This window comes from Apis cerana, linkage group LG10 (assembly GCF_029169275.1).
Source record: "Apis cerana isolate GH-2021 linkage group LG10, AcerK_1.0, whole genome shotgun sequence".
In the NCBI taxonomy this organism is placed as follows: Eukaryota; Metazoa; Arthropoda; class Insecta; order Hymenoptera; family Apidae; genus Apis; species Apis cerana.
Genome location: NC_083861.1, coordinates 7,241,524 through 7,269,177, shown reverse-complemented (window position 1 = coordinate 7,269,177; position 27,654 = coordinate 7,241,524). Strand labels below are relative to the sequence as shown.

The window sequence follows — 27,654 nt, the reverse complement described above, 5'->3', positions numbered from 1 at the left end:
GGGAGAGACGCGAGAGGGATGATCTTTTGAACGAGGGAGGGAATAAAGATCGTATTCATCATTATTGGACAGTATATTTTTGCCACTCGATCGATTCTGAACTAAAACGATCTTCCCTCTATTTCGACACCGCTATGGGATAATCGAGGTAAGGCGAGATAAAGTATCGTTTCCATTCATCGATCCATCCTTTCGCTTTCTCTACGAGATTGCGAGAGTCTACGGATCGCGAAGAGTGTTTTATTCAATAATTGCAATATTCGTTGCCCTCCTTTCTTAACCTCCAGGGAGAAAGAGCAAGGATGAACGTTGACTGCTCGCCAGGGAACGGATCCACTGTGAATCCACCATTTCTACGAAGAACGCGCGCCCGACCGCAACTGTCGATACTACTTCGAGTTTGCTCTCGATTGAAAACGAGGAGAACAAATGCACATTGAAAAACGCGCGACTGCAATGATTGAAACGCAAAGATTGAAATTCGCGTCATCCTGAGAATTCTATTCTACTTCCCGGAATGATATTGTTCTCTCCCGAGATACATATAAATTACAATTAGAAACAGATATTGCGACATCATAGGTGTCGACTAATAGGAGTTACGGGGGCGAAATCGTTGCTCGTTTAATCCAGTAAATACCGCGGTTTTAATTCCACGCTCGTGCATCACGCCATTCTCTTGTCGCTGTCGTTCAAAAGCCAATCGCGGGAGAAAAAAAAGAAAGAATAAGAGAGAAGGAGAGGAAGAGGAAGTGAAATTAATGCGTGCGTCGTAGCGCGCGCAATTACGCGCTTTCACGACGCTTTTAACTCGATGTTTGTGCCCTTAAGCAGCCGTTGGCCGAGTCGTTTCATTCGGTCGAATTAATATTTTTTTCTTTCTTTCTCCTCCCCCATTCCCCTTCTCTCCCCCTTCGCACGATCGAGAAAGGATTGGAGCGACGAGCAATACGAAATCGGTTTTACGACTCCTGGTAATTTCCCGATCCAACCTCCTTCTCTTTTTCTATCCTCCGAGCGAACCAACACGCGCTCGTGTTTCGTGACCCAAATTGTACGTTCAATCCTCTCCTTTCTTTTCCTTTTTTGCTTTTTTTTTTTTGCTTTATTTCCACGGTACACGGTGGCATGGAGCAACACACTTCCGCGTGTTAGTTATTATCCCCCGATATTTTCGCGCAACGCGATCGTAAATCTTTTCCGCCGGCTCGAATCCGAATCGAAGGTGGCGATGGTGATTATTTAACGCGCCTTTCGCCGCTGTGGGTGTATTATTATTATTATTATTATTATTTACATTCTCGTTCGTTTATTTATTTACGCAATACCGCTGTCCCAATTCCCTCCCCTCCCCAATGCAATTTCCCGAGAATCGAACGACACGGAACGATCGTCGATCGCGCACGATACGATATCGAGATACGAGTCCGGAGATCGTGATCGTGACAGGTGACATTTCGCGTATCAGATCGAGATTTACATTTTCGAGGTTGTCGCGGCATTCTTATCGGTTGCTTTACGCAACATCTGATAAACGGCCGTTTTACCGCGTAGGAACAACCGCTATCGATTCCGGTGATTGCCAGTCGAAGAGAGAGAATTTAGATTTTTCATCGGTTCCACGGGAGGAAACGGTGAAATGCAATTTATCCGTAAGATCCAGGAAGAAAAGGAAACGGAGCGTTCTCTTTATACCATTTGAACGTAATCCAAGGAAATCTCTTCTCTTGAACAAGAGGAAAAGGAAGAATTTGATTAAATCGAAAGAGAGAGAGAGGGAATTGAAACGAATGGATTGAAATTTAATGATCAGCTCATTAAATAAAGCGTATCGTGCGTTTTATCTTCGCATCTTGGCGAGCACGTGTGTGAACCGTTACCGAAGGAAACGAACGCCAATGACCCAGGGAGAAAGCTGTTCATAATCGGACCATCTATCCATTTGGAGCGAATCAATCCTCGAAACTTCTCCTCTTGCCAACGAGGTCAAGATAAAACGAACTAAACACGCGGCGTGACATGGCCACTTTTCGTGCGCTGCTTGAACCTGATGCAATCCAAATCCAAATGGACAACTAACAAGCTTACTCGTGGTGAAAACTATTCTATTCAAAAAAAAAAAAAAAAAAAACGAGAGAAAAGAAGAAACAAGGACAAGCGGGTAATTTTAAGAGGCTTATGAAGATGAAGATCATCCCGTCGATCGATCAAAGGGAGAAAAATTCCAACGACAGGATTTTTAAATCGAGCACGAGGGGATCAACGGGAATGGATCAACTGGTGGTTTGTCTTCCACGTATTTCCACGTGCTCGGTCCACGTTCAACGGGCTGATTAAATACGGTTACATCTAAATCTCGACGAGGCGCAATCGTTAATCGGCCCATTGTTGTTTCAGGGAGCGTGGTTGTTTCACACCGCGTGGAGAGAGAAGCTTTATCGCGCGCTTAATATTTCGACAACGCCCTTTTAAACCAACTACGTGGCCAGGCCGAGTTTATCAGGGATTTGGCTTGTATCAAGTCGCGGGACAACGACTGTGTTCCGCCCGCGGCCTCCCTTTTAATTCCAGGCGAAACGCGCCGTTAATATCACCGGTGATCAGATAATCGGGATTTATCGTTGGAGTAATTAGAGGGAGAAATTTATGTAGCAATTACGGTTAAGAGATGATCTTACCGTATTCCTCGGGGAGGGAGGGGAGAAAAGAAATTTACCATCGTAAATCGGGTTTAAATATTACGTAGGGGGGATATATCCTTCTCCCCCTCGTGCCCCTCTTGTCCATTTGGAAAATCGCGATCGATTAATTTGCTCGCGATACACGATGAACACGATGAGATCGATGAGATTTATTCTAAACAAATTTGCCGCGTAAATTGGAATACGCAAATCGATTTTAATTTTTTGGGAAATAACTTTCAATTTTATTATCGTTTCCTGGAGAAATTCCAACGTCGATCGATCCATTCTAATCGTCGCGGCGGCGATTTTTAGAGGGAGTTAAGGTAGCCGGAATAGATGTGGCGATTGTCGAGAGTCGACGGAACTGATTAACGAGGCGTGAGTAAACGCGAGACGACACTCTGCACGTTCGCGTATCGGCTCGATCGCGAGTCGGAAAGACACGGGAAGAGGTTATTCGACCGCGTCGCGTCGCGTCGAGTCGAGTCGAGAGGGAGGGGTGAAGGAGAAAACGGAAGAATCGAGCGGACAGAGACGGATAGGTTTCGATCGGATGGCGTCTTAGATCGTTAATAGCGCACACGACGTGAAATATACGTCGATCGAAGCGATGGCTGGTCGAACGAGAACAGCCCGGTTATTTGTACGAGTCAGCCCAGCCCCAGTGCATTCGCAACACGACAATCGACCCTTTGTGAATCGACGCGTGGTTCTCCTTCTTCTTGCCTGCCGTCGTTCCGACGAATAAAAGAGAAAGTCGAAATCTTGGCCAGCCATTACGCGTACTTATTTCCTTTCCTCTCTTTTCCTTGCTTCGAGTCCTTCCGTGTTATTTTTCGCAAAGGAGGAAGAAGAGGAGAAGGAGGAGGAGAGGTATTTTATGGAATTGTTAGTCGGGGATGATAGTTATTTCTACAATAACGAACAGCAATTCGTAATTCGGCGATCGAACAGTGGACGTTGAAATAAATATTTGGGATCGATATTCTCGAATATCGTTTCGAAGAAAGGAAGGTATCGAATATCGATTCTGAAACACGCGACGATGAATCTGATACGTTCGTAATGATCGTCCAACTTCCATTGTAATAATATGCAAAACAACGAAACGTTGCAGCTATTCAATGGTTCAGTGAAAGCGACGATACCTCCAACGAAATGTTACGAGACACCAGATCGATATTCCCCATTATCCTCCTATCCTATCCCTTTTTAAAACGAATGTAACTTTTTCGTAGAAAAAAAAGAAAATAAAAGAAAAATTCAAAGATTCAAAAAATTCCAAAGCATGCAAAAAAACCATCAGCTCACAGAGTCCAATTGTCGTGCAAAATCGAGCAATCGATTTTTCGACTTTCGGCGACGAAGAAATCTATTGTCCCCTAATTACTCTCGAGGAGGAGGGGGTCGATTAGCGTTCCACGAGAACGCCGGCTTTTCCGAGGAGCGGCGAGGGATGCTCGGGATGGAGACAAACGCGCGCGCCGATTTTTCGGGGGAGCGAGAGGCGGGAGGGGTGCACGTGTCTGGGTGCAAATATAATCGTCGAGTGTCTCGCGGGGAAGTTAAGTGGCCGTGGCGAGCCGTGGTGCACGCAGAATAGGCCGCAATTAAGGAGTCCAGACGAAATATACACGAACGTGGGCCGTGGAGGGAGGGAGGGAGGAGAGGGGGTTGGAAGGGTTTCTGCAGCAGGACGGACGACGATATTCTTCGTTCGGGAGCGGCCGTCAGATTGCGAGCTTTATTTCAAATTCGCATAAAGCGGGCAAGCTTTTCGAAGCAACGAAAAGGCTGAAATTAATAATAACGCGAAATTTAAAAATGAAATACGAAAACCGCGCTGTTAGATTCTTCCGAAAGAATCTCTAAAGAATCGTACGTTCGTTGTTTCGGAGAAAGCGGTTTCCTTCCCTTTTCTCCACGTTTCCTCGTGGATTTCGTTCGGAAAAGGGGGGCGTGCTCCTGGTTGGATTTATCGCGGCGGCCGACGCGTTTCTTGTTGCATCGTTAATTCAACGAGCGCACTCGCGGTATCGCGATGATCGTGTTAGGCAATGCTCTCTCTCTTTCTCTCTCTCCTCGTTTCTAGGGGAAAATCTGCTCGCCTCTTGCCGGAAGCGAAACGGGATTCCTCGGAATTTCGCGTGGTGAGGCAGAGCAACAGCTATCGCGCAGCACGCGAAACGCTCGTTTTCCATGCATGCCGTCGACATGCACGCCTCCCTCTCTTCCTTCACCCCTCTCCCCTCGATGAGATCTCAATTTCGTTTCGCGGGAATTAATCCAAGCAATTGGAGGAAGAGGTTGTTTCGATTCGATCGAGGACCCTTCCTTCCACTTGGTCGGCCGGCAACAACGACAATCTGAAATGTAACGAACGCTGTAGCCTTGGACGGAGAAGTTAAATTCGAATTCCCTTCCTTCGATCGCCGCGTTCTTCTCTATGAAATCCCGTAAGAAGACCGGCCCGTGTGTAATAAACCTGTTTCTTGCATCTCGTACGAAGATCCGTCAAAGCGAGACAAGGATCGAGCGAGGGGGACGAGCCGTTTCTGAAGGACGTGGTGGAAGGTGAAGGGCCAATTACCCATAATTTCGTGTCTCGTGTAATTGGTGGAGAGGCTAGGAGAGGAAAGAGAAAGGAGAGGATACGGTGTCTGTCTCGAGAGTCTAGGCGTTGCACTGGACGTTCCCTTACTCCGCGAGAGATTAATTCAATTTTCGGCCTGGCCTGGCCCTCGCTTGTGAGAGTTTCTCGATCACGAATTTCGATCCTAGTTACCTAGAAACCGACTCGACTCTCGCTTAATCGGCTAACCGGGATTTCTGGAGAGTCGTCGAGAAACAGAACGATCCGACTGGCTTAAACGTGGTTGGTTCCTTTTCGCGAAGCGAAAATCTCGAACAGAGATTTTCTTTTTCTCCTCTTTTCTTTTTTTTCCCTCGCTTGTTCCGTAGCACCCCGGCCTACGACTACGCGCCGAATCCCGACAAGCAATGGATACTGCAGGTCACGCAGAAAATGCAACCCATTCACAAACAGTTCACGGATCTCCTGATGACCAAGAGGCTTCAGACGTTGCAAAGCGTGGACGATGCCGTGGACAGGGTACGTACGATGATTCATACTCGTTTCAACACCGTTCCCGCGAGTCGGCGTGTTAATTTTCTGCCACCGGAATCTGGCCCGTTTATTTTTAACAACGGCCGCTCTGTTGTTAACAGATTTACCAAGAGTTGAAAGATCTGGGCGAGTTGGACAACACGTACATCATCTACACGTCCGATCACGGCTACCATCTCGGCCAGTTTGGCCTGATCAAAGGGAAGAGTTTCCCTTTCGAGTTCGACGTGAGAGTGCCGTTCTTGATAAGGGGGCCTGGCATCGAACCCGGCACCATGTAAGCACGCGCCGTCTTATTTCCGTTATTTTCGCCGTGCCGGGAATCGCATCTTCGTAGGCAGTTGTAAGTAGGACGAGTTAAACGAGCACGGGTCGTGACTCGCGCGAGGATGAGGGGCAGTTGAAGTTGTAAATCATAGCGATCGGATAGAGGTTGCGACCACGTTTGGGTAAATTGATTCGTCAGCTTCGCTCAACCTTCGCCCTCCTCCTTCGCGAATTCCGAAGCTTTTCCAGCGTGCGACAATCGAGCAACGGCGGTTGGAATCGAAGCAGTGGTCGCGCGTAAATCGATGGCGCAAATAGGGAAAGCAGAAAGCTCGATAATTTCAGCCGATGAGCGGTGCCGATCGCGCGTTGTTACATTAAACGCGTGTATTTATGCGCCCTTAAATATCCGGCGTCGAGGACGAGATCTCGCCCGCAATAAATAGAGAGCACTGGCGTTAAGTGGCCTGGCCGCCTTCTGGAATTACGGGTACACGGCCTCGAAAACGATAAATTATCCGGGCTAATTCCGCGACGGGAGGGACGAGGAAAAGACAGCGCGCTAATTGACGAGACGGCTCACCGTTCCTCCTTGTCCGAACGTGAATCCAACCGGCTATTCGCGTGTAAATTGAGGCACGGCCGTGAGCTCTGTTACGAGCATCATCGTTTAGATTAATATCGCGACGTGACGCGAGCCTTGCTTCCGCAATGCAACCCCTTCTGGATTTAATAATCGGCCACCAATCGGGACGAAAGAGAATCTCGAAAAAGAATATTCGAAAATTAGGCGAAGGAACGTAGGCGTTTGTTCCAGAGACTGTGTCTGTTCGTCTGAATGCAGTGAAGTATCTTTTTAAGGAAAGAATTATGGAAGGAATGTTCTACAATAGTTGTTTGGTGAAAATATTACTGAGATGAAAATTACATGATCACAAAGAAATTGTTAATATTGTTCGATATTGTATTTAACAGACACCTTGTATATATTTGCAATACTCGCGCAAAATGTTAGAGGGTGGAATATCGTTACGTTCGATAGAACAAGTATTATTACTGTAGATTAATCTTTTGTAGAGGCAGTTTTAGTTAAAAAAAGAAACATTTGCTTTCCGTTCACCGGTTCTAAACGATCTTATAGCGTGACTCGATGAAGAAGACTATAAAAAAATATATATATATTATAAAGATAAGAGGATGAAGTTATCGCAGTTTGTACATTTCCCTCGTGTTTCACGAACGTGTTTAAAATTGAATATTACCAAAAAAAAAAAAAATCGAAGATCTGTAATACGATAAAACGAAAAAGATGAAAGGTAGGGAATAGCAAAGGACGAAATATAGGGAATGGAGGCTTTGCTAGCTCGCCTTAGGGTAGGGAGAATTGTGCTGCAATATTGGATTACAATAAAGCATCTATATGACGTTGCAGAGTAGACGACATAGTTTTGAACATCGACTTGGCGCCGACGTTTCTGGACATAGCCGGCGTCGAGACGCCCCCGCAGATGGACGGTCGTTCCTTTAAGAAACTTTTTCAGAAGTGAGTATATTTGCCAATTTTTCATCCCGTGTATATACACGATTTAAGGATTAAATTCCGCAATAAAAGGAAAATTACCATCGAATCGAATAAACGAAACTACTCGAGCGACTCGAACACGATTTCGAAGCGTTCCCTTATGTGATGTCTTGCGATAAATCTGTAATAATTTTTCAAGAGGTTCGTTGCGGTGTTTTGCAGCAAACACGGGAGAAGATCGAAGTTCAAGTGGCCGGATACATTCCTGATCGAATCTTCCGGGCGTCGAGAAACACCGGAATCGATCGCGGAATCGAAAGCGAGGGAAGCGAGGAAACAGAATCAAACGGCGTTGGTTAAGCAGCATTCGAACGCGACGCCGGAAGAGGAGGAGGACAACACGGCCGATCCGGATACGGAGCACGAATCGGAGCATCGATTCTTCGAGAACGACACGGGAAGCGATCAAGATATATCGGAGGACGAGGATTTCGAAGACTCGATCATCGACGAATCGAGTAATATCTCTCTTTCTTCCCCTCTTTCTCCATTCGATATTATTATCGAATAATAATTCTTGCGCGTTATAAAGCCTTATCCGGGACGCAATTTAGCCTGGAGGGAGGCGTACCATTTTGCGCTGACCTTTTCGCGGCAATAAAGTTGCTCTCTGGTTGGAGAGCTGCAATTTCGCATTATGATCCGATCTTTCAATGAATAAATTACTTCGAGCCGTGGATTTACACAGAGTATTGACGGCGACGACGACGAGATTTAACCGAGGAGTAGCCATCCGATAAATTCGCGATAAAAAATTCGCTGTTTCTTCCGTCTTGTTTTCTCGCGTCTTTCGCCACCCGATATCCCGATCGATCAACCTTTTTTATCGAGTCATCGACGAGAGACAATTACTCGAGCGATTAAGATCGATATCTTTCTCTCGATGCGTAAACTTTTAATCAGTTTCGTATCTCGCGAAAAGAAAACATGGATGGATGGAATTTCCTGTCCCAGGCCCAAGAGGGTAATAAGCGATTAACTCGAATGAATTTTTATTCATCCCATCCGGATTATCGGATTGAAATCGGGATCGAATCCGATCAAGTTATGCGCTATACGGGATTTACGCGACTTTAATCCCATTTTATTGCGCGCTCGTTTCCTTCATAAACTCTCCTCTTCTTCTATTATGTAGTTTCTTCTTCTTCTTCCTTCTCCTTTGCGGAACAGGATCATATCGGAATTCTTACCGCGTAAGAAAACCGCGTAAATATCATCAGTTAACTATGATTCAGGCAACGAATATTCTTCTAATGAAGCAATTATAAGGGGGGAGAAAAATGATGTTCATCTTGCAGATTCCGATCCGCATCTGGACAACAGGGTCCATCCTGTTCACTCGACCTTCTCCACCAAGCACGAACGATTGGCCATCGAGTGTTCGAGGCCGGAAGTCCAGACGAATTGTATCCCGGGACAGAAATGGCGTTGCGAGAGGGATGGGCACAGGTGGAGGAGGCACAAGTGCAAATACGCGGCGCCTCCTCCGAGGATGTCGAAGAAATGCGCCTGTTTCACGCCGAACGGTGTCGTTTATACAAGATTGGAGTCGAACGATTACGATTACGTGCATCGTTACCCCGGCTTTGGCAGGGATAGAAGACCGACCGATGTTTACGCGGATGTAGCCAGATACTTTGCTAGACGAGGTAAATCACGAGGTTTAATATTTCCAAATATATTTGTCAGAAAATATTAGCAATATCGCGAGTATTAATTTATTAATATTGATTCGTGACAAATATCTATCCATTTCTTTAGTATCTTCGTGATTTAACTTTTCTTGGCATCTTATTTATTACCACAATTATTCTATTATTCTATTTTTTTTTTTTTAAACGATTTGGAGTACTTGAAAAATGCTCTCTACATTTTTCGAATCGGGATAAAACTATCGATTGGCCTGTTTCCCTTGTCTAAAATCGTTTTCATCGGCAAGAGGGTTAACAAGGAGGTTCTGGAGATCATAGTTTACGATTTTATTCACAGGCAAACGAGACGTGTCGGGAGCAGGGAGCGAAGATTCCGGCCAAGATACAGACGAGAACGATGATGAATATAATGACGGTGAGCGGGATCGGCGAGCTATCGACGAGGAGGACGACGAGGATTTCTTCCAGGAATTGGACAGTCTCGCGGACGATGTGAGAAAGGAATACGTAAACTTGATCTTTAGGTACGAAAAGAAGTTTAGAAAGTCGTCGATGCTCGGATAGATAACTCGACGAGAGTTAGTTTTTCTTTTTCTCCACGGTGATGGATGCGCTTTCAGGGATAGATTCGATAACCAGACATCGGAGGATGAGAAACTCGAGTTCGATAATTTGAATGAATCGGAATACTCGATCGACGACTTCGATCCTAGCTTGGATAAAGTGGTGAAAGGTCGGTTGAACGTCGAGGACGTGGTGAGAAGACACAGGAGGATACGAAGGAGCGTCACGAAGAAGGACACCGTTGAACACGTGACCAAGATAATGGAGAGCATCGAGGAGGAATTGGACGATTTAAAGGTAATTCTAATTTTATTAAAAAAAAAAGAAAATGTTGTTATCCGAGCACGAATAATTTCTATTCAGGCGACCCAAGAACGCCAATCGGAACCAAGAAGAGCCGGATTTCCACCGAAATGTTCAGTCCTTCCGCAAGGAGGAGTAAATTGTTCCGAAACCGTGTACCAGGATCCGAACGAATGGAGAAACTCGAGGCGAGAGATCGAACAGCAGATCAGAGAAATGAGGATGCAGTTGGAGACGTTAAAAGTAAATATCGAGGACATGCGCATCATATAGCAATAAAGAATAACCTGCTCTTTGTTCTTCGTCAGGATATTCGTCGTCACTTGATGACCAAGCGACCTCACGTTATGAAAGATCCGGAGGATGGATTGAAAAGCACGGAAGAGGCACATAAACCGCATCATCATCCTTCCAAAAACCACGTGAACCGACATCACAAAAAACACGAGCACGCCAATACGATTAATCCTGGCGTAACGACCGTTCGTTCAACGACAGTGAAACACGTTGATCAAGCGACGGAAGAAAGGATTGCGTCCACGGAGAATAAATCTATATTTAACGTTACAGCCACGGAAAGTAGCGACGCCGATACGATCACCACGAGCGAGCCAACTTCCACCGCTTCGTTATCGTCGACTTTTAAGCCAAAGAAAACGTCTCGTCGTCAAAAGACAAAAGAGCCGGTAGTGGTTGGTAATAGGACGGAAATGGAGGACGATAAGGTGCAGAGACGAAGGAAGATCCACCATCATCGAAGGAACAATACCCTTTTCACGAATAGCGTGCACGACGAGGTGCCGATTGTAAATGTGAGCGAGACGATCGAGACGACTGTGACCGCGCAAAGCACGTCCAGGTCTCAGTATCATCATCAAACCAGGTACACGACGATTCCCACGACGACGACGAGGGAAACCACCATTCACAGGGAGACTGCCACCGGTATAGGAGACGTCACGAATGACTTTACCAAGGAAAATACGGTGGGAACGAATCCGCAAACGATATCATCCACAGGGTCAGAGACGCCCGACAGAGAAACGACAGAGTCGCAATCGACGACGCCGCCGTTCACCAGGACGACGACCGGTGTCGAAGGACGTTCCAGAACTACGTTCCCATCGACGGCTGTGACCACGACCACTACGTCTGTGACCGTACCGGTTACAATTTCTTCGAACAAGAGGTTTCCAAAGATTCAGAAGAACAGGACCAACAATCTCGGACCGTCCAGAATCGACGTTACCATTTTGGAGTCCCCGGATAGGAGGAGCAGACAAGGTGAGTGATCCGTAAGATTTATCGATATCTCTATATTGACGCGATCAAACTTGTCTGTTCCACTATTATAGAAATAATAGATATAGCGAATAATAATCGCCGGTTACCACCAATGCTGAACAGTCCTTTGGAAGCACGTCACAAGTGTTACTGTGAGCCAGATTCTTACTCGAAAAAAGACGAGAAAGAGATCGCTCGGGAGGAAAGGAGAAGGTTGAAGGAGGAACGCTTGAAGAAGAAGGAGAGGAAGCTGAGGAAGAAAGCCAAACTGGAGAAGGAGTGTTTAACCGAAAAGATGAACTGTTTCGAGCACGATAACGATCATTGGCGCACAGCACCGTTGTGGAGTGCGGGCCCATTCTGTTTCTGCATGAATGCCAACAATAATACGTACTCGTGCATCCGCACCATTAACGCGACACACAATTTCCTTTACTGCGAGTTCACTACCGGTTTGGTCACTTATTATAACCTGAGGATCGGTGAGTGCTTATTCACTTATATACACGTGGATCGGGTGGGGAAGGTATGAAGGGAAATTGGCTTCTTGGCTATCGAAATTCCATTTCTCTTTATTCAGATCCGTTCGAACAATGGAACAGGGTTTCGTCTTTAACGTCTTTGGAACGTTCCTATCTTCACGATCAATTGGAACATTTAAAGGGGTGCAAAGGGACAAGGGATTGCACGGTTGGGAACGCGAAGGAAGCACTGCCGCAGCAGCAGCACCAGAGATTTATCGCGAAAAGAAAATTCGCCAATACCTTCGGTACGTTTGATGTATAACGCGACGCGAAACGCCCTTATTTATTATTTATTTTGTTCTATTCCCTTTTGCGCACAGAGGATATGTTCGTACCGTCGACGTTACAAATTATTCGCGAGAGCGAGCTTAGCAGTCCGCCGAATAAGAGACGGAAAAAGTTGCAGAAGTAAGTAATCTCTTTTGATCTCTTAATTGTGGATTCTTAATTTGTGGATTCCAGTTATCTCAAAAATTTATTATTTTTTCTATTTTTCTTCTTTTTTTTATCGAACAGCGTTTGGAACAGACGAAGCAGAAGCTGGCAAACTAATTTCAGGCATCATCAAGACACGATGAATTATCGTCGGCACAGACATCAGTACTGATTATCATGATTCGTTTGTTTCTTTTTGAACAAATTGTCGAAGGATGCGTGAAAGCATTGCCTTAGATGTATATTAATTTCGCGATGCATTTAATAATGTAATTTATTTAGTGATATTTAATCGAGGAAAGATACGTGATATTTAATTGAAAATGTTCGGATTCCATTAAAATTAGAATCGCGCTTTAAAACGATGTGTTTCGCGTTGCAGAAAGAAATCATCTAAAAATGAATCGGATCGCAGAAACATGTCGACTATCTAACTAAATAAATGATCTAAATAGGTAGATCGACTATACCGTCTCGAAAAAACTTTTTTCTGCAATGCTGGTACACTGTGTATATTTCTAATGCTATATTTTTCACAAAATTAAATTGCGACTGATCGGACGTGTTTCGCTTATATTAAATGACGTACACGTATGATTAACAATCGGAAACGATCTAAACGATCTTTTTTTTTACTTAATAGCCGATATTTTTTATAATAATTTATTTACTACTACTACTACTATTACTATTATTACTACTACTACTACTACTCGTCTCTTTAGGTCTTTTTGTATACAAGAAAGCGAATAACTCGAATGAAACGATACTTGCCTAACGAGATTTAGAGTAATTTTAAAATCTTCGATTGTCCGGAATTAGCGACACGATACTTCTTTGAGAAGTGAATAAGCGATATCAAGTAGGTTTATAAAGAAGAAAAGAATTATCTAAGGGGAGAGAAGGATCCGAGAGTTCGTCCATCGCGTCACAACGAGAAAATTAAACTCGAGTTTGTGAGGTGAAACGAACTGAAACGCACAACGAAAGAACGGAACACAATAGGAAAATCGTCCTGCCAAAAATTTGTTGTCTTTCTCTTGTAAAATTTTCTATATATCGATATACGTTTATAAAACGTTTGTTCTATCGAAGCTGCCATTCATTCGTTTCATTTTTTCCCTATTGCCTTCATTGCAAAATAACATTGCAAAATATGAATTGCGACTGCCACAAAGTATCTTACAATCATTCTAGCCACACATCATTACTAGGATGTTTGAGTAGGGACAGGAAAAAAAAAAAAAAAAAATAATAATTCAAAACATAATCAAAAAGTACACAATGTTAAGACTGTATGAGTTATAATTAAAAAAAAAAAAAAATACTTTTAGGATTGTTTATTTTGTGCAATTTCCTGTCTTATTAGAAACAATATGAAAACTTTTGTGATTGCTACACCTAACCACAGTCTCTGTTATAATGAAAAAAAAATTGAATGCTGATGGATGTATATGTTACTATAAATATATACAAAAAAAAAAAAAAAAAAAAAGAAAAAAAAGAAAAGAAAAAAAGAAAAAAAAATGAAATTCATTTACATATTTGCTTCAATAAATTTAGAAGTTTTTGACTATATTTGTTGTTTTTTAATGAGAATTAATTATAATTATCATTGTATAGTATGATTAGATCTTCTCCATTAGCATTTTATTTTTTTTTATACAAGTATATGTCTGTGTTATGTACTAGATTCTCAGTTAGTGTTCTGAGAATATCTTCAAGATTTTGAAGTTAAAGCAATGTATTTAAATCATGTGAAATAAATAAATGAAAAAATAGTGTCCAAATTCCAACTAATATTTTATTTTTTTTATGTAAAAAAATAATGAACAATTTTTTTTAAAAATAAGAAATGATAAAAATAATTTTTTTAGATTTTAAAGTAAAAAAAAAAAATATATATATATATATACAATTTAGAAATCAATTGAAATGTCAAAATCTTCATTATCATCAAAAATAGTTTCTTTACATTTAATTTTGGTAATATTTTTGCTATGGAAATCATTATTCTTACTATTATCTATTTCCTTTGATGTAAAATTGTCATAATCTTCTTCATTATCATTAACAAAATTTTGTGTACAATCATTTTCATCAGAAAGATCCCTATCTAATTTTATAGATTCACTTTGCGAGGATTTTATTATATTATCATGATTAAAATAAATTTTATCATCATTTTCATTGTACTTAATATTTTTACTAGTTGAAGCTTTGAAAATATCAGATTCAATCTCTTCGGTTGAATCCAAATACTTTGCCCACTTATTCTCAATAACTTTCAATTTTGGTTGCTCAGGATAAGTATTCGTGTAATTATCATTAATATTATAATTGCATTCATTAAAAGATTTTGCAATTTTTTCAACCTCATGTTCCTTCATAAGATTTAATTTTTGAACAAAAACACGACAATCTTTTCCTGAGCCTTTAAAATAAACCTAAAAATTATAATTATCTACTACTATTTTATCATTTTTTATACAAATATACCATGACATAATATATATATTATATTGGAGATTGAAAATTGAATTTTTCCGTTAGAAATAGAATTAACTAACCTGTTTAAATGTCTGCTTGAAGTTACATATTTTACACTCCCATTTTTTCGCTTTTTTTATTATATGGACCTATTATTAACAGAAATCAATTATGTTATTAGACGTAATAATACGTTGTAACAGCATTTTGAAACTACGCATTAAATCAATTACTTGATATGTTTTACATGAAGAACAGCGTAAAATATTCATTTCTTGTGGCATAATGTTAGAATTTATAGAAATATTAGTACGAAAAACACTTTTTAATATTAAAACTATTACTTTTTAAAGTAAAACACGTTTGGAACACTATTTCAAACTTCGAATCACTTTGACACTGAACAAGACAGGGTAGCCAATATGGCGTCATCAAAAATTGGCGGGAAATAATATTATTTCCGATTCAATTATTTTTTATATAAAATAACGAAAAAAAAAAAATTTTTATATATATGCACATTTAATATTATGCAAAGACAGAAAAATCTAAATTAAAGTTTATAATATAAAAATTAAAAAAGTTTGATTTTGGATTTTTATTTATTAGTTCGTCCTAGTCGCCGTTAGGTACTGGTTCGATGTGAATGTTACAATTTTTGAAAGTTGCTTATAACTACTAAAAAAGAAGAAATATTTGAATAAAATTAGTTTCAAATTAGTTTCCTGAAGTTTTAATTTGAATAATTAAAAGTTAAAAAGTTATCCCAGAAGGAACGTGAATGATTCGATTAAATTTATTAGGATTCGTTTTAATGTGCGTATTTCAAATTTTTAGTTTCGTTTAAATATTTTATTGCAAATGCGTTTTTATTGCAAAATTATAAGAAATTATAAAGAATTATAAGGAATTATAAGGAATTATAATTGATTATATCGAAGAAATCAGTTTTTATTTTATTTATATTTTATTTCTTATATCACACACTTTATCATCATGCATATATATTTTTGAAACATTTGTGAAAAATAAATTAATTAATATTAAAATATAAATCTCTATTCAATGTCGATTTTACAATTGGGTAAAGCTTCAGTAAGTTCTTTATAAATAATATCATTTGTGACAGCTGGTAATCCTTTAATTTTTAACTGTTTCAAATTTCTGAAATAAATTCAAAAAATCAATAATATCACATTCTTTTTTAACATAACATGTTTTTTAATATTTTTATATATACTACATACTTAAGTATTTTCAATTCACGTAGACCATTATCATCAATACTTTTACATCTTATAATTTCCAAATTAATTAATGAATCTTGAAGAAGTGATAAATGTGGTAAAGCATTATTATTAATATATTTGCATTCTTCAAATTTTAAATCTTTTATATATTTGCATCCCTCTAAATTAATAATTAAATGAATAATTATAATTATATATATTTAATTTTTTTCACTTTCAAATCAAATATTATAATATTGACCAAAATGTGGGAATCCAACATCACATATGCCAGCATTATTTGCTTCAATAGCTTCAATGTAATAATTTCCATGAGATGGTAATGCATTATAATCAGTTAATTGTTCAGAAAAATTTTTCCATCTAACGAATGCTCCATTTCTTAAAAGCCATTCTGCACAAGCACGGTCAGGACCAATTTCTTTTATACGGTCAGCATCAACTCTTAAAAAAATAAAGTTTCATTTGTTCAAAAACTATCTATCTTATGTAAAAAATTATATAACATTTTAATTTAAATTACCTGTTGAATACAACAGTAACCCAATAAAAAAAAGACCTATTTTGACCTCTTATAGTTTGAAAAAAAACAGATAATCTATTCAATGTCTGAAATTAAAATATATGTCGTAATGGTTTTATTTAAAAACAAATGAACAAATTTTTTTATAGTCTTACATAGGTTGCCATTGTTAAAAATATATTTTTTTATATTGTTAAAAATTTAATTAAAATATTATTGGAAATCAAACACTTAGGTTATGCGATATAAAAAATAAATCATAGAATGAAATCATTATTATTTATTTAAAGTATAAAATTGTTATAGCTATAATTGTAATGCTCTCGAAATAATATTTTATTAGTACTTCTAATAAAAGATTTTCTAAATTATACGTAATATATCTAAATATTTGAGCAATAGGATATAAATATTTCAATAGATGGCGAAAAAATTTTTTCAATAGATAATAAAAAAATTTTATTTGAATCCGATGGTAATTTTTTTGCTACATTATATACGAGAAATATTGAATCACAAACAATTGAATGGAATTTTAAATCGTAATTAGCTATTAAATTCTTATCAGTCGTTATGTAGTAAACATTATTAAATATAGATGTCAGTGACATACTGGATTTCTATAGGCGATACTATTCTATATTACCGTAGTCTCTGGATTTCATAATTGTATGTGCCGCCGGTTTGAAGAGTCAAAACAAACCTGTGTGATTTCGCACAGCAGTGGTTACGTTTGATAAGGAAATTATTAAATAGCAGCAATATGAGTCGAAGAAAAAGAGCGAAGGTATGTTTTTTTATTCTGTCTTATTAGAATTAGTATTATTTTTTTAAAAATATGTTCTTACAGTATGATATTGTGCGATATATGTAATTAATAAATTTATTGTTTTATATATTAACTATAATACATTTATATTGTTTTTCCCTCCCTAATATTTTTTACATGTAATGGTATAGGATGATACAAATTTCTTGTACAAGAGACAATTCGTATATAATTATCTTAAATGATATTTTGTCGCAAATAAGTGGATTAGGTTAGGTTTAGGTTAGAGTCATTATTTGTTATTTATTTTAGTTTATCATCAATCATAAGTTTATCTTTTTGTAATTAAAATCGAATATGTTATGTAGACATATTAAAATAGACATATTTTATGTAACTTTTAAGTCATAAATGCTTATAGAAATTTTTAACCTATATGTTAAGATAGATTTCTATATGATATTTTCAAGATTTTCTTACAAAAAAATTTATAATTAGACATTGTTTCCTTGATTTTTTTATTCTTTTATATTTATATATTAAATATAAGGTGGAGTACAGAGAAATGGAAGAGAAATATAATCAACTAGAGGATGAAAATGCTTCAGATACATCGGAAAAATCTAAACCTGGTCTTGTAACGCCAGAAAAGAAAGTTGTTCCTGAAGTAAAAAAAGAATCTGATACAAGTATATCACAATCTGTTCCCACATCTTCAGCACCAAGAATTGAAGTAAAAGAAGAAGACGATCAAGATAGCGATCATGAAGATCCTCATGGTAAATATATTTTTTAATGAAGTGTTTTTTTTTTTTAATAATAATTTTTTTATAAAATTATAATTTGTATTTCATTTTTAGTAAAAGAATTACTTAATGGTTTGGAAGGGGCGGCATTTCAAAGTCGTCTTCCATTCGATAAATTAACTTCTACAGAAGCTGCTTGTTTCCCAGATGTTTCTGGCGGTCCACCACAGACTCAGAAAGTTTTTCTTCACATTCGAAACAGACTTGTATGATGATTTAACCTTACAAAAAAATTAAATTAATTTCCATCCAAACTTATTAATATTTTTATTTCAGTTGCAATTATGGCTTGAAAATCCAAAACAACAATTGATAATTGAGAATGCTTTGCCAGCAATAGAACCACCTTATAATAGCGATACTGTATTGGCGCGTCGAATTCATGCATTTTTAGAAAGACATGGTTTTATTAATTTCGGAGTATTTAAACGACTTAAAGTAATAATATATTCAATTTTTTAATTAAATTTATTAAACAAATATTATTTATAATATGTGAAATATTATTATAACCATTTATTTACTTTTTATTTTAGCCATTACCTACGAAGAAGTTAGGTAAAGTAATCGTAATTGGAGCAGGTATTGCTGGTTTAGCTGCAGCCCAACAAATGCAACAATTTGGTTTAGAAGTAATTGTACTCGAAGCACGGGTAATTATTATTTAAAATTATAATGTATATTAAAACGATATATATTTTTTTCTACATATGTTTCCAATTTTGATGTTTTATAGGATCGCGTTGGTGGACGAATTGCAACATTTCGTAAATCTTCATATATAGCCGATCTCGGAGCTATGGTAGTCACGGGTTTAGGTGGGAATCCCGTAACAACACTTAGTAAACAGATTAATATGGAACTTCACAAAATTCGACAAAAGTGTCCTTTATACGAAAGCGATGGGCAAACGGTTAATACAAATATATTTTTACATTGTAATAATTAAATGTTTAAAAAATTACGTATGCAGTTTCAATACTTTTCCGCAATTAGGTCCCAAAAGATAAAGATGAAATGGTAGAGAGAGAGTTTAACCGTTTATTGGAAGCAACGTCGTATCTTTCACATCAATTAGATTTTAATTACGTGGGTAGTGCTGGATCTGGACAAGGTGGTAATACACGACCGGTTTCATTGGGTCAGGCATTGGAATGGGTGATACGTCTACAAGAGCAAGGTGTGAAACAGCGTCAAGTAGCACATCTGCGTTCCGTACTATCGCTCCAAGGTCGACTTATCACCAATCAACATAGGGTGAGTATCTTAATTATTTTTATCTAAAATTATTAGAAAATACTAATAGCTCTTATACCATAGATGATAGCAATCATGGATCGTTTGGTCGAATTAAATAAGCAATATAAAGAGATGACCGAAAGTAAATTACAAACACGTGATATAACGCAAGAATTCGTATTGCGTTCGAAATTACGCGATCTTCATAATGCGTGCAAGGTATAGTTATCAATTACTTGTACCTATCTTTATTCATATATTCTCTATCAAGTAGAGGCTATTTAATTCTTTATCTTAGGAATGGGATCAACTTTCCGAACAACAGAAAGAGATCGAAGCAAAGTTACAAGAATTGGAAGCCTCTCCTCCTAGGTAAGTTTCTCATACGATGCATCGTAGATTAAGATTCTTATCAGTATATAAATTTTTTGTTTATTGTTCATAGTGACGTATATCTTTCTTCGAAGGACCGTCAAATATTGGATTGGCACTTTGCAAATTTGGAGTTCGCCAACGCGACGTCGCTATCGAACCTAAGCCTCAAACATTGGGACCAAGATGACGACTTCGAATTTACCGGCAGTCATCTAACAGGTCAGTCTTTTTAATAACACTTGCAAGTAGGCGTTTCGCCTTGTTAGTCGCTGTTTACTTTCACCATGCGGGCAATTGGAATTTGTTGAACCGCTAAATTGACCATAATTATTATCAATTGTACAGGTTACTCGTTAAGATACGTTAAACACGCGAAAACATTCTAATTTCGTACGTGATTCGTCGAGTATCTCTGCACGGCGTAACGCGTATATACGGTATTATATCGACGTTCTCGAGAAATTGCTTAACCAGCCAGTAGATGGTATAGATAACGGGTGAATTATTCGCGGGTTGCATCTCCTTTACAGGCGTCGGATAGTCTCTCGCACTCGGTGTCCGTGCGGTTGACTTTATCAACCTTATTGAAAGTCGATAGTACGAGATTCCGTGTAGATAGTACGCTATATCCCCTTAACCGATCGGTTACCAGAGTTCTCATTATGTGAAATTATACTATGATCATATAGCGTGTTCGCGGTTCTCGAGTCTACTAATGCGTTAACAAAAACGAAAGCGGCGAGAAATATGACTACAGATAATCAAGCGGTTTCGTATTTTACACTGTTGGAGGGATTCTCTCTGTTCCTAACTTCGAACAAACTTGACTTAACGGTCTACCATACCGTTTCCCTAATCATTATCTCGAGTATTTACATTAAACCAACCAAGGCTTTCCGGAAATAATTGGCTATCCCATATCCCGTTCGAATCGCTACGTTCGCCCATCGCAATTAAATCTGTTGGAAGCTCGTGAGCGTAACCTCGTGACGTACGACACATTCCGTGTTACCATTCCGCGCGTACTCATACCCGCGTATCGCGCAACGAGAGGAAGACAGGTTCATCGTGGAGCCTTAGCTCTCTCGGAATTATCTTAACGACATTACTTGTAATTCCTTCCTTGACACGATTCACACCCGGAAGCCTGTATGGTTTCAAGTACGAGAGACAGAGGCGTCGGTTTCAACCGGTTATCGTCGATCTTACACGAAATATTGTACCCGGTATGTAAACGAACGGTAAACGTTGCTTTAATAGATATCCCAAGCAGACGTTGGTGAATGTTGCGTATCGGTGAACCGTAACGCATCGGAATAACGTGGTCGCGTGTGTCGCTACCGCGAAGCACACTCGACTGACAGTGAACGAGCGAACCGGTCGAGTCAGGCTCGAATTCCAATATTGCTCTACTGTCGTCCGCGCACTGGCCGCGCAGTCGAGTGCATCGTGCGAGAGAGCGAACTCGAGCGAGTGAGCGTGGCCCCTTAACGCACAGAATGAAACAAGAGACGCGCGAGGAAGAAGGAGGAGGAGGAGGAGGATGGATGCTCTCGCCCCCTGGTTCTTATTGGGGCCACGGTGGTGCGCGGCCATGGTGGTCAATTCGAAATTAAAGCGATGCCCACGGTCCATGACTGACGTGCATCGATGATCATGACGGTCTGCCCGCAGGTTCTTCCCGGCGATTAATGAGATGTAAACAATTTAACGGTAAATTAAGCACAACAATAGGCTCTCCCCGGTGAATCCCTCGGTCGAAAGTTGGGGCCCTGAACGGCGGATCCTCGATGTAATCGGTTCTTGGACGGAGCCTCGAACTTCTCGCGGTCCTCCGGCTCCGGTTTACGGACCATCGCTTCCTTCTCCATTCTTTCACGAAACGAATCCCGGCTACAGGGTTAATAGCCACTGACCGAAAAACCGTTTAGGCCTAAGAGTATTCCTCGAGATACTTTTTCGCCTTTGAATGTCGCCGACCACGGTTCCGCTTCTATTTCTCCGGTAACGTCTCTCGGATCGGTGTCACGTCTCGTTAGCTCGTCGATTTATGCAAATATGCCTCTCTCTCTCTTTCTTTCTCCCCCTTCTCCCTCCCCCCTTCCCTTCCATCCGAATATAAAGATACTCCACGAATTTTCGTCCAATGCGCGGACGGTTCCATCTTCCATTTTTTTTATTTTTATTTTTATTTTTCGGGAACACGACGGGAATATATTTCTTCCGTGGACGATGTTTTTTTTTTCTTCTTCTTTTTCGACTCGACGCCCGTGGCAACATTTGATAGTAAAATTCAGGAATGCGCGCACACGGAGCGGATGATCGTCGGTGTCGCGACAATGCACGGTTCGATCGGCCTCGGATCGGTCGTATAATGGAGAGTTATCGAGCTTTGTTTGGGACCGTCGACTCGATCGAGCCTCGTCGCTGTTTTCGGTGTTCGGTGTTGTCAGTCCTCGCGATTGGTAAGGCGAAAACGTAGGCAGTTCGATATTATGCGCGTAGCATGCACGAGATGGAGAGGTGGATACGGCCTCTCTCGCGAAGGGGCCCCGGGGATGGGTCATTTACGACGTATCGAAGTCTTCTATACCGTTCGTTGACTCCGATCGTCGCATTCCACACCGTCCGCGTGTCGCTACCAAAATTATATTGTCGTAAACTTGACTTCACAAACACCCTCCCGCCGATCTCTCGCCTCTCGACATCCTTATGGGAAGGGTTATAGGGAACACGGTTTCATTCATGAACGCCTCCATCGATATCTCCGCCGTTGCTTCTCTCTCTTTCTCTCTCTTCGTAGAACATTCTCTTTTCCATTTTTCTCAAACGCATCGAACTTTGCCAAGTACGACGTGGCTACGAAGCTCTTCTTCACGCTATCAAGCGGAAAAGTTGAATTGAGCTCACTCACCAAGTGACTTTTAAATACTCGTCGAGTCTTAACCTCTCGAAAGATAAATCGTCGATCAACAGATAGATATCGGAGGGAAAAATGTAACGATTACTCGGCAAAAGTTCTCCCCGCATCGTCACGATCTTGTGAATATTTACCGGGGAGAGGAATCCGGAGTATCTAGGCTCCAGTTTATTCTCCTCCCCGATCTCCCGATCTCCCGAGATCGAAATCAGTGGATCCGAGTTAAGGATCGGCCGAGTTCGTTACGACGGCCAACTTGGAGCCAGGCGTTTCGTATTTCCCCCGTATTTCAGAAACACAACGTTCCGCTGGGCTGTTTGAAAAATTTACGAACCAAAGGAATACCCAGGGAGGGAAGGAATATAGAGGAATGGAGAGTCGGAATGGCGCGCGGCTTAATGAGCTTTCGCTTTCGATCTCCGATCGATTTCGTCGCCGAGATGTTACCTACGAGGCCTTGAGAATTAACGGTCGGAAGGGGGGAGGGAAGAAGGGGGCAAGAGGTCCTGGGCTCATTTGCCGAAACAAGCTCCACCGAAAAAAGTGTAAAATAGAATGTCGAAACGCGTCGCCTGTGTTCCTCCTCTGCCCGTGCAACGCGGTGGACCCGGCCTGGAGAGGTGGACTCTCCGGTGTTTCCTCAGGACAGGACGAAAACGTAGGCAGTTTTAACGTTAGTCGAGGTGGATGGCAGAGAGAGAGAGAGAAGGAGACGGAGGGGGAGGGAGGGGGACCCGGAGTAATTTACGAGGTATCGAAGACCTTGTACACTCCTACCCGCCAACGAGCCGGCCTCGCCCCGCGGAATCCAGTCTTGGCCTTAACGCACCGATACCTTTCCCATGACCACTTTCGGCCTATCCGTGCACACGCGGCTCTACACACAGGTACACGCATGCGAAGCCACGGTTGCCTCCTCGCTCTTGATGTTTGTGCCTTTACCATTTACAGTGCTCCTCGTGTCGACGACGCGGTAGGGTACCTTGTCGATATAGTCTATCTCGGGGGGGGCCCCCTCGTTGCACCCCCTTCCCACGCCACCGCTCCGTGATCCGCGTGATTTCTCTTCTTAACGTCACCTATCGCCCGTGAAGTGTCAACGAGGCGATTTCTTAGCACCGGCTCCTTTCCTTTCCACCCATGAACAAATGGTTGGCCGACACGCGTCCCGGATTAAGTCCTCCTCCTTCTCCTCCTCCTCTCTCGAGGAGCGTCGATACCTCTTCCTGCCTCCATCCCCCTTTTTTTCACTCGATCCTACTGTTCCTCCTCCCTTCGATCCACCGTTCGATGTTAATTTTTCCAAGTTATTTTTCCCTTCTTTATCCTTCGTTTTTCTTTCGGATTAATTTATTGGGAAAATGGATCGGATGCGAGTAGGATGTCTCGTAGGACGATAAGCGATAAGGTAGATCGAAGACGCGGAGCGTGTCATAATTAGATGAGGGGGCAATAGATATAGATGAACGAGAGATGGATCTTCTGGTTGATCCCCGGAGATTTGGAAGATCGAGATAAATGTGCGTATAGAGAAAATACGTTCGCCGCGTAATTGAAACGTTCCACGAATACCTTTGGTAACGAGAAACTCGTGTACTAGGATACGTATTCATCGATCCTTTATTTATCGCACCTTTTTACTCATCGCGAAAATGCTCCGTTTCAACGCGTAAGGGGTCCGTAACTTGGAAGGTAAAAGGCGTTAAGTGGCGCGGGACGATTAAATATCTCGGTTTTCACGGCACACGTGGGTTAATCGACTTCCCTTCCAACTGTCAACGATGTCTGATTTACGCGTGGAAGCCGGTGGATGCGTTCCACGCCGATAACAAAGGTATGCGCGGGGCCGAGACAGGCGAGATGACGCATTTAAATATCCTTACGAGTCGGGAATAGATTTTCACCACGTTCGACGGCGTTAACTCGCCAGACGGGGGGCACGTGTAACCCGGGGGTCGGTCGTGAAGTTGTCAACGGGACGAATTATTTCCACTCGCGCTTCGTTACAACCCGTCTTGTCAATCTGTTGTCGCCGGTTATGCCTCGCTCTTACATGGCGCCGTAATCCACAGGGCGCGTGGATTCATGGATCCTCTGGTACAACCGTGTACCAGATACCAGACACGGGTATCGCACACGCACACACACACACATACACACAGTTGATCGGTTATTTCGTGCCGAATTTCCTTCTCAATTAGCCGTGGCCAGAGCTCATCGATCATCCATCCCGGTTGATTACCCCGGTGTAGGCGAGATTATCGCTGCCAGCTGCGCAACCATTTCGTAAGATCTTGTTTCTCGGGGAATGTTGATGAATGGAACGGTGGAACTACAACGGTGGAAATCTTGTTACGGTTCACCTATCGGGATCGGGAGGGTGTCGGTTGATCTTGAAAGCCTGTCACTTGGAACACCGTCCGTCGCAATGAACAATTTCCGATGGAATGTATGTAATGTCGCGCGTCTCGAGGACCCACCGCCGTGCTTCTCCGTATCGGGCGACGATATTCCCCATCCCAGGGCGCGAAACCAGACACATTCGGCTGCTTTCCGTGTTTGGCTGGAGTTGGAGAAACGTCGGTGAACCATTCCTCCTCCTAGATCATTGTATTTTCCACATTCCTCTTTTTTGTTAGCTTTTTTTTTTAATCAGACTCTCGTTTTCCACTCGATGTTAATTAGAAAATTAGCGAGACGAGGTTATTTACGCTTATTATATATATATATGTAAAATATCGAAACTCGCGTATATGATGAGGGGGGTTGAGGAGGTTTGAATTATTCGGATAATTCGAACCGTCAGGGGAGGTCAAGAGTCGAATTGTACGATATCGGTATACGTAATTAGCTGGTGTAAATTCCCCGTGCAAAGTTCGCTTTAATCGTCCGCGTAATCGGCCAACGAGCATACTTGGCGTTTCCAGTTAACACGTTCCGCGTTATCTTTATAACACTTTCGAAAAGGAGGAGAATGTATCATAACTCTCAATGATATTTATTCAACGTATTTATTTATTTACTAATTGTAAATGAATTTCCCGGATCATTCTATTTATGTTCTTACTTTCTTTATTTGCTTGTTTAATTCAAAACAAGATTTATTTCTTTCGTTTATGGTACACACACACACACACATATATATATGTTGAAAAGGAGATGTAGCCAAATTGTCAAACGACAACATTACGCATTTAAGGGTTAAATTTGCAGGCGTTGCATAAACTCGGTGAAACTTTGCGCGATACAATCTAACTTCCCGGCTCTGGTTGCTCCGGAGTGAAAGGTTTGGCATGTATCACCGGCATGGTACACGGTGCACGGGACGTGTTAATAAGCTTACGCCTCGCTCTCCTCCACCACCGGAGGGGGGTTGGGGAAGGAGCGGAGAGGAGGAGGGAGATGAGGAGCACGACAACGACGCCGCTACATTTTTCAAATTAATGCTCGGTAATCTTGGCTGACAATCGTTTCAAAAGGGGATTACGTGACGGGGTGACCGAGAATGATTAAACGGGGCCCGGTTACGTGACGGAGAGAAGAATGACGGTGACCATTATATGTTAATGTCCGGCCACACGCCATACAACGATTACGCGCCCTTTCAGCATCCTTCGCGGTGCATTTTGCACCGGCTAAAAACTAGTATCCTTTCCAAGAGTTTTCGCGGGATATTTATCTTTTTCACTTAACGGGTGATCCCGCGATGATGTCTGTTTTCGCGTATCTCGCTTTTGGACGCCTCGCTATCTCTTCGAACGCGTCTTAAAATTACGTGTTTATACGTCAGTATCTTTTTTTTTCTTTCTCCTCGAAATTGTCGAAATTATACATGGGTTGCTCGATCATCTTACACTTAGTGAAAGTGAGATACTACGCTCGAGTGACGCACAATTTTCGAGAGGGTTTTTTTTTTCTTTTTCCCCCTTTCGCGTAGGAGTAAAATACATAATAGGGAAGATTTTGAAGAGGGAATCGGTTTGAAACAATTTTCCAATTTAAAATTTGGAGCAAGCCCCCTCGCAGCAAGAGGAGGAGGGAGTGATTTAGCAGATGGCACTGGATCGGTGTCGCCTTGGAGGCAAGGCAGCACCTGGTTGACCAGCCGCTTTCAATCTGCCATCCTATGCTGCTCGTAAAACTTAGCCAGCCGACGGTCTAACGACGGTCATTAAAGCGGCGATAGAAAAGTTTTGGGACGTTGCATCGTTGCTGATAATTAACGATCGGTCGTGGTATATCCCCACGTGAAACATTATCCGCTGAAAAACCGATGTTTATCTCGATGATGAATACCGAGTACCATAGGCTCTGAACGTGGATATTAAACCGGAAGCCAGCTACGAAAGGGCGGGCGCGCTTTTAATATATCGATTAATACGCGAGTTGGCCAAAATTCGACGGTGGAATTACTATTATTATTATTATTTTCAAACGACAAATTCGCTGTTCGTTAATCCTTGCACCGTCTCTCTACACTTCTGAATACCATCAACTTCACACACCGTGAAACGCAACAGTTTTCAACGTCTAACGGCGCACACCGTTCCGCGGGCTATTTGTATTTACTTGGAAATGGCGAGCGAAGAGATTCGATCCGCCTTGTGTTCATGTTTTATTTAACAGTTTCTCGAAAACGACCGTGAAACTTGGAAACACATTCCTCCTCTCCTCCCAGATTCCGCGAGAAGCGTTTGGATTTTCTTCTCGTCGCCTGTTACGCCTTTACGTAACGATAAATATCCACCGGTTAATGCCATCCGAGCCACGAGCCACGAGCCACCTTGTTCCAAGTGTAACTCTGTCGATTGGTTAACAGGCGACCGTACGATTCGCGACGAAACGCGTTTTCGTTCGAGA

General features: G+C 41.2%; 4 protein-coding genes across 10 annotated transcripts in view; 2 read left to right on the top strand and 2 right to left on the bottom strand.

The window, feature by feature from the left end:
* LOC108001561 (extracellular sulfatase SULF-1 homolog) overlaps positions 1-14,212 on the top strand; it is a 72,497-nt gene extending 58,285 nt beyond the window's left edge. For all 6 annotated transcript variants that reach the window (XM_017062599.3, XM_062081056.1, XM_017062597.3 and 3 more), the window contains 13 exons: positions 5,646-5,796; positions 5,913-6,088; positions 7,511-7,621; positions 7,823-8,118; positions 8,959-9,309; positions 9,650-9,836; positions 9,933-10,173; positions 10,240-10,422; positions 10,488-11,463; positions 11,535-11,945; positions 12,044-12,232; positions 12,308-12,395; positions 12,504-14,212. In XM_017062599.3, coding sequence (XP_016918088.2) covers positions 5,646-5,796; positions 5,913-6,088; positions 7,511-7,621; positions 7,823-8,118; positions 8,959-9,309; positions 9,650-9,836; positions 9,933-10,173; positions 10,240-10,422; positions 10,488-11,463; positions 11,535-11,945; positions 12,044-12,232; positions 12,308-12,395; positions 12,504-12,594 — 3,451 coding nt within the window. In that variant the 3' untranslated portion in view covers positions 12,595-14,212. The remainder of the gene's footprint in view (positions 1-5,645; positions 5,797-5,912; positions 6,089-7,510; positions 7,622-7,822; positions 8,119-8,958; positions 9,310-9,649; positions 9,837-9,932; positions 10,174-10,239; positions 10,423-10,487; positions 11,464-11,534; positions 11,946-12,043; positions 12,233-12,307; positions 12,396-12,503) is intronic.
* LOC108001562 (tripeptidyl-peptidase 2) overlaps positions 1-15,061 on the bottom strand; it is a 94,492-nt gene extending 79,431 nt beyond the window's left edge. Inside the window, exon 1 of the mRNA XM_062081059.1 lies at positions 14,993-15,061. The gene's annotated coding sequence lies outside the window, so the exon portion shown is untranslated. The remainder of the gene's footprint in view (positions 1-14,992) is intronic.
* Positions 15,062-15,860: 799 nt separating this feature from the next.
* LOC108001571 (ATP synthase subunit s, mitochondrial) lies at positions 15,861-17,260 on the bottom strand. The gene is made up of 5 exons (XM_017062625.3): positions 16,841-17,260; positions 16,686-16,771; positions 16,404-16,606; positions 16,160-16,322; positions 15,861-16,076 (listed from the first exon to the last, which is right to left on the bottom strand). Exons 1-5 carry the CDS (start codon positions 16,850-16,852, stop codon positions 15,971-15,973), a joined length of 570 nt encoding a protein of 189 aa, XP_016918114.2. The 5' UTR covers positions 16,853-17,260; the 3' UTR covers positions 15,861-15,970.
* A 60-nt stretch (positions 17,261-17,320) lies between these two features.
* LOC108001570 (lysine-specific histone demethylase 1A) overlaps positions 17,321-27,654 on the top strand; it is a 98,262-nt gene continuing 87,928 nt past the window's right edge. Inside the window, exons 1-10 of one of the 2 annotated variants that reach the window (XM_028668551.2) lie at positions 17,321-17,472; positions 18,005-18,233; positions 18,315-18,466; positions 18,537-18,698; positions 18,797-18,913; positions 18,997-19,173; positions 19,257-19,517; positions 19,581-19,718; positions 19,798-19,871; positions 19,945-20,093. In XM_028668551.2, coding sequence (XP_028524352.1) covers positions 17,449-17,472; positions 18,005-18,233; positions 18,315-18,466; positions 18,537-18,698; positions 18,797-18,913; positions 18,997-19,173; positions 19,257-19,517; positions 19,581-19,718; positions 19,798-19,871; positions 19,945-20,093 — 1,483 coding nt within the window. In that variant the 5' untranslated portion in view covers positions 17,321-17,448. The remainder of the gene's footprint in view (positions 17,473-18,004; positions 18,234-18,314; positions 18,467-18,536; positions 18,699-18,796; positions 18,914-18,996; positions 19,174-19,256; positions 19,518-19,580; positions 19,719-19,797; positions 19,872-19,944; positions 20,094-27,654) is intronic. The other variant, XM_062081062.1, reaches the window with a different exon arrangement.

Coding starts and splice junctions, on each gene's coding strand:
- LOC108001571 (XM_017062625.3), bottom strand. Junction 16,607..16,685: donor GTTACTGTTGTATTCAACAG/GTAATTTAAATT, acceptor TATTTTTTTAAG/AGTTGATGCTGACCGTATAA. Junction 16,077..16,159: donor CGTGAATTGAAAATACTTAA/GTATGTAGTATA, acceptor AATTTATTTCAG/AAATTTGAAACAGTTAAAAA.